The following is a 17,442-nucleotide window of genomic DNA, read 5'->3' on the forward strand; positions in this document are numbered from 1 at the left end:
TCTAGCCAGAATGAGAGCTCTCCTAACATCCTGAAAGAACAATTTATCACTTTTAAAATAAGTAATAACACTTTTTTACTCTTTAGCATCACTCTGAGGCACATGATTCAGAACTCTATAAGCCACTTTGAGTTCCCTTCGCGGGAGATAAAGTGGAATATATATAAATAAATATAATGCAGTAGAGTCTCACTTATCCAACACTCACTTATCCAACGTTCTGGATTATCCAACGCATTTTTGTAGTCAATGTTTTCAAAACATCATGATATTTTGGTGCTAAATTCATAAATACAGCAATTACTACATAGCATTATTGCGTATTGAACTACTTTTTCTGTCAAATTTGTTGTATAACGTGATGTTTTGGTGCTTTATTTGTAAAATCATAACCTAATTTGATGTTTAATAGGCTTTTTCTTAATCTCTCCTTATTATCCAACATATTCACTTATCCAACGTTCTGCCGGCCCATTTATGTTGGATAAGTGAGACTCTACTGTACTAATAATAATAATATTTTTCATGTCAGGAGCAACTTGAAAAACTGCAAGTCGCTTCTGGTGTGAGAGAATTAGCCGTCTGCAAGGACGTTGCCCAGGGGACGCCTGGATGTTTTGATGTTTTACCATCCTTGTGGGAGGCTTCTTTCATGTCCTTGCATGGAGCTGGAGCTGATAGAGGAAGCTCATCTGCACTCTCCCCGGGTTGGGTTCGAACCCACAACCTTCAGGTCAGCAACCCAACCTTCAAGCATCAGTCCTGTTGGCACAAGGGTTTAACCCACTCCGCCACTAGGAGCTCCAATAATAATAATAATAATAATAATAATAATAATAATAATAATAATAATAATAGTGTGTTTTGCTAACTTATCACTTCTAATCACAAATTTATTTTTTCAGTTTCCTTGTTGAAAGATTTTCTACACTTTAACAACCATATTTATGATGTGTTCTGCAACCATCTATTGAAAAGGATAGTTTTCCAATATTTGATTCCTACTTGATGCAATTTACAGGTAAGATGAAAATATTGTTAATTGGGAATCAGTCAATGCCAAAAAGGAATTTAAACAAATAACCAACATATGTAGGGGAAAGGTTTGTAAGGCTAAATTGCAAAATGAGCTGAGGCTTGCCAGAGAAATCAAAAACAATAAAAATGTTTTTTTTTGTTTTGTCAGTAGAAAAAGGAAGAAAAGGGAGTTTTTTAAACAGGCTGAGTGGCCATCTGTTGGGGATATTTTGACCATGCTTCTCCTGCATGGCAGGGGGTTGGACTAGATCAGTGGTTCCCAACCTTTGGGCCTCCAGGTATTTTGGACTTCAGCTCCTAGAAATCCCAGACAGTTTACCAGCTGTTAGGAACTGTGGGAGCTGAAGTCCAAAACACCTGGAGGTCCAAAGTTTGGAAACCATTGGACTAGATAGATGGCCCATGTGGTCTCTTCCATCTCAGTTATTCTATGATTCTATGATTCAATGCAGCCTATATTAAAGAAGGACAAATTTCCCTTAAAAGGGAAGGTCACAGTTTAAGGGCTACTCCTTGATCCAAATGGTGGTTAATAGGAACGTATTTAACAAGCTTTAGTATGCTGGTTTAACCAGCTTTACTTCGAACAGACAGGTCTGGATGAAGTCATTAACCATCTCATACATTCTAAACTGAATTACAGGGGAGTGCCATTTTAAAGCCAACCAAAAAACCTCAGATACTCCAAAAGGCTTCCAGAATCTTGTGCAGGATGGGTTAGTCAGCACATATAGCTCTGGGGCTTTACAACCCATTCATCTTTGGATTCACTTCAAAATGCTGCTCTTGATTTTTAAGGTTATACATGGCTTATATCCAGTGATATCTAGAAGGGTTTATGATCTACACTGCAAAGTTTAATGCAGTTTGACACCACTTTAATTGCCAGTACTCAATGCTATGGAGCCATGGGAACTGTAGTTTGTTGAGGCACTAGTACTCTGAGAGAGAGGGCTAAAAACCATGTGAAACTACAACTTCCATAATCCTGTAGCATTGAGCCATGACAGTGAGGAAAAAAAATCAAATGCAATGGAATTAAAGTTAGTCCCATTTTAAATTTTTGTTGGAAATTTTTTTGGCAGTCTATGGTGCCTCCAGAGGATTTCAAAGAGTGACACCTCTTATAATACAGTTAAACTGAATTTGCACTGAATTTACATATAATGCAATTTCCAAAATGGCAGTGTAGATGGAGTCTGAAAAAGACTCTTACCACATTAGTCTCTATTCAGTTTCTGCTCAATAGACCTATCTACACCCTCACTACTGGATGCCAAAAATTATGTTGAATGGGTTGAGACTCTATGAGATATTCATTTAAAAACTATAGCAAAATGTGCTGCAGGATGTCCTGTAAAAACAAAGTTTTTGCAGTTTAATACACTTTTCCCATGTTTTTATGACAGGAGCAATTAGGAAATGACATTTATAACCCAGGAACAAAAATCGTGTTACATAGTGCTATCAGTCTTCCTCTAAAATATGAACTTGAGTATTTTTTAAAAATTAAGTTGCTGAAAATAGTGGTACCAAAATAGTGGTACCAATGGCTTCCTTGTCATGGGATTGGCTTATCTTCTCAGTGCTTTAATACAAACTTTAAAGAAACTATCCAAAACACTGAACATGTTGAGGAGATAGAGTTCAGCACCTTGGATAGCAGTTTCAGAGTTCACACTTAAACATTAAGAAGAGTTAAAGGTAAAGGTTAAGGTTTTTCCCTTTCATTAAGCATAGTCATGTCTGACTATGAGGGTTGGTGCTCAACTCCATTTCTAAGCCGAAGAGCTTGTCCATAGACACCTCCAAGGTCATGTGGCTGGCATGACTGCATAGATTGCTGTTACTGTCCCATCAGAGCAGTCCCTATTGATCTACTCACATTTGCATGTTTTCAAACTGTAACATTGGCAGAAGCTGGGGCTAACAGTGGGAGCACACCCCACTCCCCAGATTTGAACCGCCAACCTTTTCATCAGCAAGTTCAGCAGCTCAGCAGTTTAACTCGATGTGCCACTAGGGGCAGTTAAGCCTCCGAAGTTAAGGAGTTAAGCCTCCACCAAATGAAAGTATTTTTCTTCATGTAGGGATTTTGGATTATTAAACTATTTTAGATTTTATTTACCATACTTCATTTTCTAGAGGGATTAAAAGTACAGTAAGGAAGCAAAAACGTATATGTTAAAGCCTGTTTTAAAAAAAAAAAAAAAGGGGGGGGGAGGACACAAAAGTGAGTTTGATACTCCATGAACTGCTAGCGTTTAAAAGGGTAAGACATGAAACCCGATCTTGTGCAAGAATCAGTTCCTATTGCACGCAATAGTAATTGCTCTCAAGTAAATGTATAGGATTTTCAGTTGTTATCTATACACATAATAAAAGTGAAAATATGTATGTATGTGTGTGGCTGGGGTGTCCACTTACACAGACGGGCTCCCACTTCCACAAATAGGTTTACCTCCCACTACTCAAGAGACACCAATGGCCCTCCCTCCAATGATATTGCAGATTATAGTGAACCCTGCCAATGTCTTTCACAAATGTTTTCTGGGCTGTATGGCCATGTTCTAGAAGTATTCTCTCCTGATGTTTCACCCACATCTATGGCAGGCATCCTCAGAGGTTGCGAGGATTCCTGCCATAGATGTGGGCAAAACGTCAGGAGAGAATACTTCTGGAACATGGCCATACAGCCCGGAAAACATACAACAACCCTGTGATCCCGGCTATGAAAGCCTTCGACAACACATCTTTCACAAATACCATCTTGCCCACCACCCAAGTGAAGGCTTTCATCTGGGACAATTTCATCCTAGATTTTCCATTTTTCCTCCCTCCCAGACCTCCCAGTGTCCTTACTCTCTCCATTGGTGTGGCATTTGTATGACCCCGCCCACTGTCTCTTCCTTAACCCTTTCCTATTCTTTTCTATGGCACACAGCAAGCAGAAGAATTGATCAGCAACTGAACATACTAGAGAGGTTTGTAGGTACTGGGATGTATAGTTCACCTGCAATCTAAGAGCACTCTGAACTCCACCAATGATGGATTGGAACTGACTTGTCACACAGAACCCCCATGACCAACAAAAAAAAAAACCCTGACGGTCTTTGGAGGGATTTATAAGACTTGTAGTTCACCTACATCCAGAGCTCACTATGAACCCAAATAATGATGGATCTGGACTAAACTTGGCATGCATACCCGATATGCCCAAATTTGAATACTGGTGGGTTTTGAGTTGAATTGGCGTGGACATTTTGGAGTTGTAAGTGCTGGGATGTATAGTTCACCTGCAATCAATGAGCACTCTGAATTCCACCAAAGATGGAATTGGCACACTGAGCCCCATGACGTGCAAAAAAATGCTGGAGGTCTATAAGGAAATTCATTTTGATTTGGGGGAATTTTAGTTCACCTACATCCAGAGTGCATTGTGAGCCCAAACACCAATGGATCTGGGCCAGACTTGGCACACATATCTGATATGTTGAAATTTGATTACTGGAGGGGTATGGGGGGAACTGACTTTTCTTTCTGGGAATTGTAGTTCACCCACAACCAAGGAAACTATGACCTCCACTGATGATGAATCTGGACCAAACTTGGGACACAGAACCCCCATGACTAACTCAACCTACTGGAGGGGTTTGAGGGGACTGGCTCATCATAGTGAGAGTTCTAGTATACCCTACAGCCAGAGAGCACACTGAACCCCACAAACTTTAAGTACCACAAACTTTAAGCATCACAAACTTTAAGTACCAGGGGGGTATTTTGGGATTAACCTGGCATGATGTCAGTTTTAGTTAATCCACAATCTCATGTATTTTCTGCAATTAAAAATTTTCAAATAACCCGGGCAACGTTGGGTACCCAAGGTATTATAAAATAATGCAAACAACAATTGGGTATTTGTTGTTTTGGTTCTTCTAGGATTGCCTTTTTATGTAAAAGAAAATAACCTTTTCCCGTAATGATTCTTCTATTAAATTACTATTCTAAATAAAGTGCTTAAAATGTTGTTTTCTTTTTTTTACAAAAAGATCTAATTACAGAAAGGATAAAGAGAAGGGGAAATGGAATATCAGATCAATTTCTAGTTGCCTGATAGCTGTGAGCACTCCTGCATTCATTTTTTAAAAGTGTAAGTTCGGGAGAGTTACAATGTTCTCTGGAAACGTGTCAAAGGGTTCCTCCAGTACCTCATAATGTATGCCTGAGCCCTCATTGTTAGTCTGAGCAGAGATGTAACGTTAGAAATCAGAAGTAAAAGCAAACATCTCCCCTTAATACGCCATAACGTTTCCAGCACCCGAGCGCCCATCAACCCTGTCATATCCACTTTGCATGTGTCCTTTCCAGCTTTCATTGCCAATGCTGAACCTGCACCTCATCTCAGCCTGTCCTGGAGGAGACACAATCCATCAGCAGGAGAAAAAGGAGCAAATAAACAAGCGGAGTAGGGTTTTTTTTTATTTAAAAAATGAGTCAGAAACATAAAGAACTGCCTTGCAGGTGCCTGCAGCTGGCAGTTAACACAGACAGTAAGAGGATCAACTCCATCTCCACTAGCTCTTGGGGAGGGCAAAAAAAATAAAGCTCCCACATTTACTATTCAGAGTTTAGTTAATTTGGATGATAACGGTTAGTTTCTAATCCCATTGTGTAGGACTGAATATACTGAAACCTAGCAGCCTTCTCTCAAAGGGTATCTCTTGCAGGCAGCAAAAAAAAAGGCAGTCAGGAGCATCCAAGGGCCCAACCGTGCAAGGCACGCACATTTCCTGAGAACATTTTGTTGTCGAAGTTTGTTTAGTCACCCACCAGGTTGCAGACAAAACATCAAGAAGGGAAATCCCTTTTAAAAAGCATTGCCCTGAGACAAAAAGGGGAATTTGCTAGTTGCAAGTCCCCAAACCAAAAAGTGACGCTAGGGGCAAAAATGGTGCCAATAAAATCATGAATCTGATCTGGAAGTGAAGGAAAGTTTGCCAAAAAAAAGTATCCTTGAAACCATATGTCCTGAAAACAAAAGGATGTTAATTATGTGTTATTGAAGGCTTTTATGTCCGGAATCACTGGGTTGCTGTGAGTTTTCTGGGCTGTAGGTTGTGCTTCTTCATCAGCTTCCCTATGCGGTCAGTGGTTTCATGGATGTATGAACACATTTCCTCTGGAATCTTTGTTGTTACTCTCATGGCTTGTTCTTGTCCTTTTAGCTATTCTGATACCTCTGGTGGAGTATCCATTGGCCTGTAGAGCCCACTTTAGGTGGTTCAGTTCACCTTGGAGCAGGTGGAGTTAGCAGATTCTTTTTGCAGTCTGTCAGGGCTTTAATTTTCCTTCTTTTTAGACTTGGGTGAGGGTTGGAGTTTTTATTTAAAATTGTTGGACCACTCTCACAACCACCATGTTAGACTACACAGTGAAGCCCCTGAAATCCACAAGCATGTGGACAATTTCAACAGAAAGGAGGAAACCAAGAAAATGAACAAAAATCTGATTCCCAGTACTGTATTTTAAAAAAAATTCTAAAATCAGGACAGTAAATAAAAAAAAACAACACTCAAAAAACAGGAGAATTCCAGACAGGACTCAATCAGGGCCAGCTAACACCTTCCAACAAAGGATTCCCCCAGGCAGGAAGCAGCCAGGCTTTGAAGCTGCAAAGCTTTTCAGTGTTAATCAAGGTGATTAATTGCAGCATTCACACTTGCCTTCAACAGACAAGAGTTCTTGCTCCCACGCGGGACCTTCCACAGATATATAAACCTCCCTTGTGTAGTTTCCAAGGCTGCATGGTATATGGTAGACACTTCCTAACAATGGATTCCTCCAGGCAGGAGGCAGCCAGGCTTTGAAGCTGCAAAACCATTCAATGCTAATGAAGGTGGCCAATTGCAACAGTCACACTTGCCTCAGACAAGAGTTCTTTCTCCCTCCCTGGACCTTCCACAGATATATAAACCTCTTTTGCCTTGTTTCCTACAGACCTCACAACCTCTGAGAATGCCTGCCATAGATGTGGGCGAAACGTCAGGAGAGAATGCTTCTGGAACATAGCCATACAGCTGGGAAAACTCACAGCAGCAACCCAATAAATCTCCAAACCCTTGGACAGTCTCTCACACAACAACGGCCTGTTTACAAATCCCAGGCACCCCCTCATTGCCGCCGCCCCTTTTCCCTGTCCCAGCTCTGACTGCATTTTAAAGCCTGTCCAGAGTCATTAAAGTAATTAAGTAAGCCCTTAATAGGCTGTTCCGCCCAGTTCAAGGAAGAGCCCTTGGAGACGGAGTGGGCCCCGTTTGTTCTCAGGCTTTTCTCACACGACTTGGTGACACGTCCATCTTTATGAGAGGTGGCAGCGAGGCCCTTGTTTTGTTTCTGGCAGGTGTGGGCGACTGGAGCCTGGCACGAGGTGGCCCCCCTTTTCCTGGAGGAAAATAAAACCCACGCTTTCCTCCCTCAGCAGACCCGGGAGGCTCCCTCAAACCTTTGGCACACGACGGGCCTTTTTGTGCTGGGTGTGTTGCCTCCAGCTTGTTATTTTTCCCTCCTCCTCCTCCTCCACCCCAACCCAAACCCCCCTTTGGAGAGGCTCAATTTGTAGCCTATTATCCTATAGGAAAATGTCCCATTGAAAATGTGTGAATGGTTGCATTGGGCCTAAATTTTCATAATGCGGGTCAAAGAAAAGAGGGGCCGAAGAAAGAGGGGACCGCAGCTGGTCTAAGAGCGCATTATGCGGTGTCACCTGCGAGAAGAGACCCGCTATTCATTTGCCTAATTTTGGTCAATTTAACCAACTTCGGGAGAAATTATTGTGGCATTGTTCGGGAGGGTGAAGCCTTCTGATCGAATTAACAGCATGTTTTGATCCGGTAAATGTCATTATGGAAAGAAAGAAACAAAAAAAGAAAGCGAAGGCTTGGAGTGAAATGCGCCAAGTGGCGACGCCGAAGCGCAAAGGCGCACAAAAGGAGCAAGTAAACTGCCACAGGGAACTTTTGTACACGCACATTGCTGAAGTTTTTGGACACAAAACAGGCATTATTTCATACTTGAATACGTCTAATCCAACAATTGTCTATTTTCTGCAAACATATTTTCACAGCATTGTTAACTTGGCTCTCCTCTCTCCAGAGGGCCCTCTGTTCTGGCAGCCGCGCGTCTCGCCTCCAGAGCGCACAGGGCTCTCTTTTTGGGGGGCAAGGAAATGGTCCCGAGGGGGGGCCAGGGGGGGAAGGATGGCCTTGGGGAAGTTGCCCGCTTTCTGCCGAAAGGCCTGACGAGGACAAGATCGAAAACACACCAACAGGAACCCGGGGAAAGGAGTTTAAAGCGGGTCCCCCCTTCCCCTCTCCAAAGCTCCGAGGCGCATTGGAGTGCCTCCGTCCCCTTTTTTGGCACCTCTTTAATTCCTATCTAGGGACACCCCCGCCCCGCCAGACGAGCCTCATTCACACCTCCACGAACCGAACAACAACGGCAATTTCATGATACAACGAAAGCTTTCACTTTTAAATCAAAACATCACCACGACTTTGGAGAGGTGTGCCAACCTATCCAAACTGCAATCCATGCCCTTGGAGTCAAACGGTGGTTTTCCCCAGAGAAATAATATTAACGTCCTTTTGTTTTCAGGACGTAGGGTTTCGGGGATACTTTTTTTTTTACAAACTCTCCTTCACTTAAAGATTAGATTCATGATTTTTAATAGATACATAACTTATCATTTTAAGATAAAGAGCAACAAGATCATTACAACTGTCCAGATTGGCACCATTTTTAGTCCCCAGTGTCCCTTTTGGTTTGGAGCAGTTGCAACCGGCAAATTGTTGTCGAAGGCTTTCATGGCCGGAATCACCGGGTTGCTGTGAGTTTTCAGGGCTGTATGGCCATATTCCAGAAGCATTCTGTCCTGACGTTTCGCCCACATCTATGGCAGGCATCCTCAGAGGTTGTGAGGTATGTTGGAAACTGAGCAAGGGAGGTTTATATATCTGTGGATGGTCCAGGGTGGGAGAAAGAACTTTTGTCTGTTGGAGGCCAGTGTGAATGCTGCAATTAATTACCTTGATTTACATAGAAAAGCCTATACCATACATATAGGCTTTTCCTGCTTCTTGGCAGGGGGTTGGACTGGATGGCCCATGAGGTCTCTTCCCACTCTACTATTCTATGATTCTATGATTCTACATGCAGCTGTGGACAAGTCTACATAGGGGACCACCAAGCGCATCATTGCCCAAACATGAAAGGCAATTCAGACTAACTCAACCAGAAAAGTCAGCCATAGCAGAGCACTTGATGAACCAACCTGGATACAGCATAATTATCTGAGGACACAGAAATGCTGGACCACTCTAACAACCACCATGTCAAACTACACAGAGAAGCCATTGAAATCCACAAGCATGTGGGCAATTGCAATAGAAAGGAGGAAGTCATGAAAATGAACTAAATCTGGATACCAGTATTTTAAAAACTCTAAAATCTGGACAGTGAATAAAGAACAACACTCTGAAAACAGAGGAATTCCAGACAGGAATCAATCAGGGCCTGCTAACACCTCCCAACAAAGGATTCCCCTGGCAGGAATTAACCAGGCTTTGAAGCTGCAAGACTTTTCAATGTGAATCAAGGTGATTAGTTGCAACATTCACACTTCCAACAGACAAGAGTTCTTTCTTCCACCCTGGATCTTTCACAGATATATAAACTGTGTTTCCAACTTGCCTAGTTTCCAACAGACCTCACAACCTCTAAGGATGCCTGCCATAGATGTGGGTGAAACGTCAGGAGAGAATGCTTCTGGGACATAGTCATACAGCCTGGACAACTCATAGAAACCCAGTGATTCCGGCCATGAAAGCCTTCGTTAACATAGAGAACTTTATGTTTCCCACAAGCTTCCCTCCTGCCGGACCTGTTGCCATGCAAATACCCTGGAAGGGGGTGGGGTCACGTGTCTTTTGAAGGGCCACGTGGAGTGACAAAGCTGACCTGTCATGTCTCCCCCCCCCCCCCCCCAGACTATGGAGGAGAGGCAACCCCAGAACATAGTTTGGTTTTTTTCCAAACCTGATCTTTAATGCATGCCTTCCCCTCCCGAATGCGGCTTTCCCTAATCCTATGGAATCAGCCAGGCCATGAATATCAGTCCCCCTCCCTCCGGCTCAGAAATGATCGCTTTATAAGCCGGCCCTTGGAGGCGAAGGGCTCTGCAGTCCACCAGAGACTCGGGAGGAGGAAGGATTTCGGGCTCTTCTGCCAGGTTCTGTTGCTCAAGACATGGCTTCCAAGCTGAAGGAGCGGAAAGTGAGTCTGGAGAGCCTAGCCTCTGCCTCTTGAGGTTGGGCTCAGCCTTCGCCTTGAGATCTGAGACACTGTCTCAGCTTTGTGTCTTGTGGGAAGGGAGATATTGAGGAAGACATGAGTCCAGATCAGAACCAAAGAAAAAATGGAAAGCTGGGTGTGGGGCAAAGATTGCAACAGGGACTGAGATGTGGAACCATTTCTACACCTTGAGCATTTCAACTCTAGGGACAACATGTCAAACCTCTGAGTAAGACCCCTTATGCCTCCACAATATTTCAACAGTAGGTTGCTGTGAGTTTTCTGGGCTGTATGGCCATGTTCCAGAAGCATTCTGTCCTGATGTTTCACCCACATCTATGCCAGGCATCCTTAGATATTGTGAGGTCTGTTGGAAACTAGGCAAGTGAGGTTTATATATCTGTGGAAGGTCCAGGGTAAGAGGAATAACTTGTCTGTTTGAGGCAAGTGTGACTGTTGCAATTGACCACTTTCATTAGCACTGAATGGTTTTGCAGCTTCAAAGCCTGGCTGCCTCCTGCCTGAGGGAATCCTTTGTTAGGAGGAGTGTACCATATACTATGCAGCCGTGGAAACGACGCCAGGGAGGTTTATATATCTGTGGAAGGTGGAAGGTCCAGGATGGGAGAAAGAACTCTTGTCTGTTTGAGGCAAGTATGAATGCTGCAATTAATCACCTTGATTAACATTGAAAAGCCTTGAAGCTTCAAAGCCTGGCTGCTTCCTGCCTGGGGGAATAATTTGTTAGGAGGAAATGTCCAGGGTGCAGGGCTGTAGCCAAAGGGGGGGGGTAAGGGTTCAACCCCCCCTCTGAAATGTTTCAGGCTTTTTATAACACCTGGTTTACTCATGAATTTTAACTGGTTAACCAAATCACCATGAGTGTCCAATGAAGTTTATCTGTCTTGAATGTCCACTGAAGTTTATTGATGGAGCTTGATTTCTATATTATTTTGCATTATGGAACTACTCTTCATGATTCGCTAAAAATTCAACCCCCAATTTTTTCTGACTATGGCCCTGCCAGGGTGGGAGAAAGAACTCTTGTCTGCTTCAGACAAGTGTGAATGTTGCAATTGGCCACCTTGATTAGCATTAAATAGCCTTGCATATTTAAAGCCTGGGTGCTTCCTGCCTGATGGAATCCTTCGTTAGAAGGTGTTAGCTGGCCCTGACTGTTTCATGTCTGGAATTGCCCTGTCTTCTGAGTGTTGTTCTTTATTTTCTATCCTGATTTTGGAGTTTTTAAAATACTGGTAGCCAGATTTTGTTCATTTTCATGGTTTCCTCCTTTCTGTTGAAGTTCATGCTTATGGATTTCAATGGCTTCTTTGTGTAGTCTGACATGGTGGTTGTGAGAGTGATCCAGCATTTCTATGTTCTCAGATAATTATGCTGTGTCCAGGTTGGTTCATCAAGTATTCTGCTATGGCTGACTTCTCTGGTTGAGTTAGTCTGCAGTGCCTCCCATGTTCCTTGGTTCGTGTTTGGGCAATGCTGCATTTGGTGATCCTTATGAACATGAAAAGCACTGCACAGCACTTGATGAACCAACCTGGATGAAGCATATTATTGAGCACACAGAAATGCTGGACCACTCTGACAACCCCCATGTCAGACTACACAGAGAAGCCATGGAAATCCACAAGCATGTGGACAATTTCAACAGAAAGGAGGAAACCAGGAAAATAACAAAATGTGGCTACCAGCATTAAAAAACCTCTATAATCTGGACAGTAAATAAAGAACAATATTCAGAAAACAGGGGAATTCCAGATAGGAAACAATCAGGGTCAGTTAACCCCTCCCAACAAAGGATTCCCCCAAGCAGGAATCAGCCAGGCCTTGAAGCTGCAATGCTTTCCAATGCTAATCAAGGTGATTAATTGCAACGTCCACACTTCCAACAGTTCTTTCTCCCACCCTGGACTTTCCACAGATATCTAAACCTCCCTTGCCTAGTTTCCAATATACCTCACAACCTCTGAGGATGCCTGCTATAGATGTGTACGAAACGTCAGGAGAGAATGCTTCTGGGACATGACCATACAGCCCTGAAAACTCACAGCAACCTAGTGATTCCGGCCATGAAAGCCTTTCACAACACAAATATTTCAACACTTTAGTGGGACATCATTTCGTGGTCTCCATTTGGCAAGGCTGCTGCTGAGAAGTAATATTTCTTTCCTCTCCAGGATATTACTGAGGATAGGGAAGGCTGAAATGAAAGAATGTACACGTCTCTAATTTTTATTTTTATTTTGGTGTGAGGTTTGCCCCAAAATGAGTTGCTTCAGAGGAACAAGGTAAAAGATCCAAGAAAGTTTTCCATCGCCAGAGGAGAAAAGAAGCACCCTGGGGTCCTTGGGTGCGGTTTGGTGCCCACAGTTTGCTCTCCACGTGCCCAAAGGCGACCCTGGTTTATAAGACTCGTCTTTCCCTTCCAGAGAATCCCTGTTTCCCACAAAGTGATCGAGAAGAGGAGGAGGGATCGGATCAACCGTTGTCTGAACGAGCTGGGGAAAACGGTGCCCATGGCTTTGGCCAAACAGGTGCGCAAGAGGGGGCTCAAGGGAGAGGCATCTCCATCGTCTCTTCTGTGGCGAATAAAGCCTTGTGCCAAGGTGGGGTTGGCCCAAATGGGGCAGCTGGGGCTCCTTTTATTGCTGAGGGGTGGAAGGGTTCAAGGAGAGGGTCTTGGGGTGCCAATCTTGGGAGGGAAAGAGCTGCTTGGCCCGTGCGCTCCTCTCTCTCCTCTCTTTCCTCCCTGCGCCTTTCCAAGACTTCAAATTCGCCCTCGGTGGCAGGACGCTTCCCCTGACTTTTCCTCCTCTCTCTTGACGCCCTTCCAGAGTTCCGGCAAACTCGAGAAGGCGGAGATCCTGGAGATGACCGTCCAGTACTTGAGGGCCCTCCATTCGGCGGATTTCCCCCGGGGAAGAGAAAAGGGTAAGGAAGCAGCACTTCAGCGCGCTCGAGCCCAATGGCGCATTCCTGGCGCTTGGCCTTTCCCTAGTAGGCGCTCCCATTGAAGCTCAAGGAAGAGCTCCAGGCTGGCTTTCACCTTGGCCTCCGGGGTGTAACTACACAACAGAATCCATGCAGTTTGGCACCACTTCAACTGCCAGCCACAGAATCCTGGAGCAAGGTTTTTTACCTTCTCTGCCAAATGATAAACCCTAGACTTCCTATAGCACTGAGCTATGGCAGTTCAACTGGGGCCAAACTGAATCAATTCTACAGTATAGATCAGTGGTTCCAGGGCTGTAGCCAAGGGGGGGGGTGTAGGAGTTTAACCCACTCCCCGAAATATTTTTTTAAAAAAAACCTGGTTTACTCATGAATTTTAACTGATTAACCAAATCTCCATGAGTGTCCACTGAAGTTTATCTGTCCTGAGTGTCCACTGAAGTTTATCTGTCCTGAGTGTCCACTGAAGTTTATCTGTCCTGAGTGTCCACTGAAGTTTATCTGCTGGGTATCTATTGAGCGATTAGACTCAAAAATAACCCTCTCTTGGGGTGATTCCGCATACAATACAGTAGAGTGCCAGAAGCACCCTTCACAAACAGCAGAAACTTACCTGTGGACATACCAAACATACCTCACAACCTCTGAGGATGCCTGCCATAGATGTGGGCGAAACGTCAGGAGAGAATACTTCTAGAACATGGCCATACAGCCCTGAAAACATACAACAACCCTGTGATCCCGGCCATGAAAGCCTTCCACAACACATTACCTGTGGATTGCTGGGATAAGCTTTTGTTCCTTAGGATGGCAAAAGGATTGCAGAGTCACAATTATAGGTTCCAAATATTGTAGTAAAAAGAAATCCATTCTAGATATAAAAGGTTCTTGGAGCTGGCTATCTCTCTAAGCTATCTTCTAAGGAAGGTAAAAAGGTAAAAATATTTTTAAAAATATCTATGTAGCTACATTTTGCCTGGAGAGTGGCAAAATGCATCCTCTCAGGAGGAGAACAAAGGAAAATGCATCCTTTCAGGAGAAGAAGGAAAGTAATGGAGGCTGGCCATGTGGTCAAAGCCTAGGGACAATCAAAATCCCAATAGAGAAGAAGTTACCTCATACCTCAAAGAGGTCATATTATTACATCTTCAAATGGGGGAGATGATAGTGGTCAAGCAAGAAAAGTAGAGACAGGAAAGGCATCTTCTAAGAAGGCATGCATGGGAATAGAGAAAGGGTTCCCTCATTCTATTCCTGTTTTCTAGTCTAACTACTCATTTGGGACTGGAGACTTGTGGAATCCAGGATGACACCCAACATTATCGATGGAGCCTGATTTCTAAATTATTTTGCGTTATGGAACTACTCTTAATGATTCACTTTAAAAAGTTTCAATCCCCACCCCCATTTTTCTAGCTATGGCCCTGGTGGTTCCCAACCTTTTTTTTTTTTTTACCAGGGACCACTTTGACCAGGGACCACTCTCCAACATTAGTACCAAAAGGGTTACGAATCAGTTTTTGGCCAACTTTAGATTCGGTTTGGTTATTTGGGGTGATGATTGAAAAAATTGCATTGGATGGACCACATCTGATCTAGTTTCTGATATAAACATACGCCATTTAGTAGTCACCATCTGCTCACCCACACAAAACCATATTTAATTATCTAGAGTTGATGTGGTCTATCCAATGCAATTTTCTCAACCAGCACCCCAAATAACACCAGAAACAGGCCAAAAAACAAAGACAGCAAGAAAAAAATATTTTATTGGGGTTGGGCTGTGTTATTATCTGTAGTAGTAATGGTGAGGCCACGGAACATATTTCAGTTCTTGCAGACCACTGGTGTTCCATGGACCACAGGTTGGGCACTACTTATCTACACAACAGAATTCATGCAGGATTGCTGCGAGTTTTCCAGGCTGTGTGGCCATGTTCCAGAAGCATTTTTTCCTGACGTTTCACCCACATCTATGGTAGGCATTCTTAGAGGTTATGAGGTTTGTTGGAAACTAAGCAAGTGCAGTTTATATATCTGTGGAAGGTCTTGTCTGCCTGAGGGAAGTGTGAATGTTGCAATTGAAGCTTCAAAGCCTGGTAGTTAAAGTTGTGTCAAATTTTATGAATGTATTGGCAAAAGCTTTCATATCTGGCAGTGTGGACTCATATAATCCATTTCAGAGCAGATAATCTGGGGTCAGATCCTGGGATATAGGGCAGTGTAGATCCAGCTCCAGAGAGCTGTATTCCAAAGAAGCAATTTTGTTAAGCAGTGTTGTTGACTGGGGTTCTTTGATCATTTCCTACCCAATATATCATAATGCCCAAAATCAAGACCTAAGATAACACATATTTCCTTCCTTCCTTCCTTCCTTCCTTCCTTCCTTCCTTCCTTCCTTCCTTCCTTCCTTCCTTCCTTTCTTCCTTCCCTCCCTCCTGCAGAGCTTCTAGCTGAATTTGCCAATTATTTTCACTATGGCTACCACGAGTGCATGAAGAATCTGGTTCACTATCTGACCACGGTAGAGCAAATGGAAACCAAAGATACCAAATATGCCCGGATTCTGGCTTTCTTGCAGTCCAAAGCTCGCTTTGTCACTGAACCCATCTTGGCCTCATTGGGATCACTTCCAGACCCAGACTTTTCCTACCAGCTTCCACCAGCTCCAGATTGTTTGGGACACAGCGCCAATGACCCGGTTTTCCAGCAGGGGTCTGGGCACGGCCACTTCACCTGGCACAGCTCTACTAGGAGCCCCACCATTCCCTATCTTCCCAATCCAGCCATGCCTCTCGCTAGCCCTGGGCAGCAGCGCAGTACTTTCCTATCGGTACAAGGCCTGGACCGGCACTACCTCAACCTGATCGGCCACCCCAACCCCAATGCTTTCAGCTTGTCTCCTGGCCAGCATCCATCTGTGCTATAGCCTGAACCTGGGATTGCCATCTTGTGCTCCAAAGAAGGCTTCTGTGTCTTTAAGAGCTGCACAGAAAAATGCAAGACTTCTCCCCTTCTTAGTACAGCCATGGCATTGGACTTCTCCCCACCAGGTTGTTCTTAAGGGCTCAGTACATGTCCCAGGCCAAGCAGTACCAATGACATATTTATATGACCTGAAGAGAATAAATTATCTTCTGCGACAGGCTTCCTTCCACACATGTAAATACACATGGAAGTAATAGTGGGCCACGTGGAATGAAATAAAGATCTACTGCTGTTTTTAAAAAAGGTTCAATTTGGGGTCAGACTGAGATATCTTTGCTGTGTTTACTTATTGGCTTTCCAGCTATTCTGCTCTTCTAAACATTTGTTCTGGTGTTACAGGGCATGCACACTGTGTATTTTTTTAAAGGAAATATTTAAAGAAGACTAAATGTAAATAAATTTGAAAGAACTAGAAAGGGATGGGGGAGAGGTCTGCACAAAAGTGTTGGAACTAGAATCCTATCTGATTTGGGAAAAACCACTGAGTATATTGCCATTGACTTAATGGGAGGAGCATGTCTATTCCAGAGATGGGAGTGATATAGCCTTTCCAGTGTGTTTGGTTACAATTTCCAGCACTTCTCACCAGATCTCGCTAATCTGCTGGAACTGGCGGCCAACAGCATTTGGGGAGTTGCATGATCCCCATATTGAGTCAGTAAGGTGTAGTGGTTTGAGCATTGAATTATCGCTCTTGGGACCAAGATTTGAATCCGGCTTAGCCATAGGAATCCACTGAGAGTACATCACACTCTCTCAGCTTCAAAAGAAAGCAAAGGCAACACCCTCGGATCAAACCTTGTCAAGAAAATCCTGTCATACGATTGCCTTAGGGTCTTTAGGTAAAGATCCCCCCCCACCCCCCGGCCCCAACATTAAGTCTAGTTGTGTCCGACTCTGGGGGTTGGTGTTCATCTCTGTTTCTAAGCCAAAGAGCCAGCATTGTCTGTAGACACCTTTAAGATCATGTGGCCGGCATGGCTGCATGGAGCGCCATTACCTTCTCGCTGGAGCAGTACCTATTGATCTACTCACATTTGCATGTTTTCGAATGGCTAGGTTTTAAAAAAAATTATTTACATACATTAACAGCTTGCA

The 17,442-nt window shown here is 43.7% G+C and overlaps 1 protein-coding gene across 1 annotated transcript; it reads left to right on the top strand.

The window, feature by feature from the left end:
• Window positions 1–10,175: 10,175 nt before the first annotated feature.
• On the top strand, window positions 10,176–16,594 carry helt (helt bHLH transcription factor). Its single transcript, XM_003221630.3, has 4 exons — window positions 10,176–10,368; window positions 12,834–12,938; window positions 13,239–13,335; window positions 15,801–16,594. The coding sequence occupies exons 1-4, from the start codon at window positions 10,342–10,344 to the stop codon at window positions 16,283–16,285; spliced, it is 714 nt and encodes a 237-aa protein (XP_003221678.1). The 5' UTR covers window positions 10,176–10,341; the 3' UTR covers window positions 16,286–16,594.
• The last annotated feature ends 848 nt before the right edge of the window (window positions 16,595–17,442 follow it).

Source organism: Anolis carolinensis, chromosome 5 (assembly GCF_035594765.1).
Source record: "Anolis carolinensis isolate JA03-04 chromosome 5, rAnoCar3.1.pri, whole genome shotgun sequence".
NCBI lineage: Eukaryota > Metazoa > Chordata > Lepidosauria > Squamata > Dactyloidae > Anolis > Anolis carolinensis.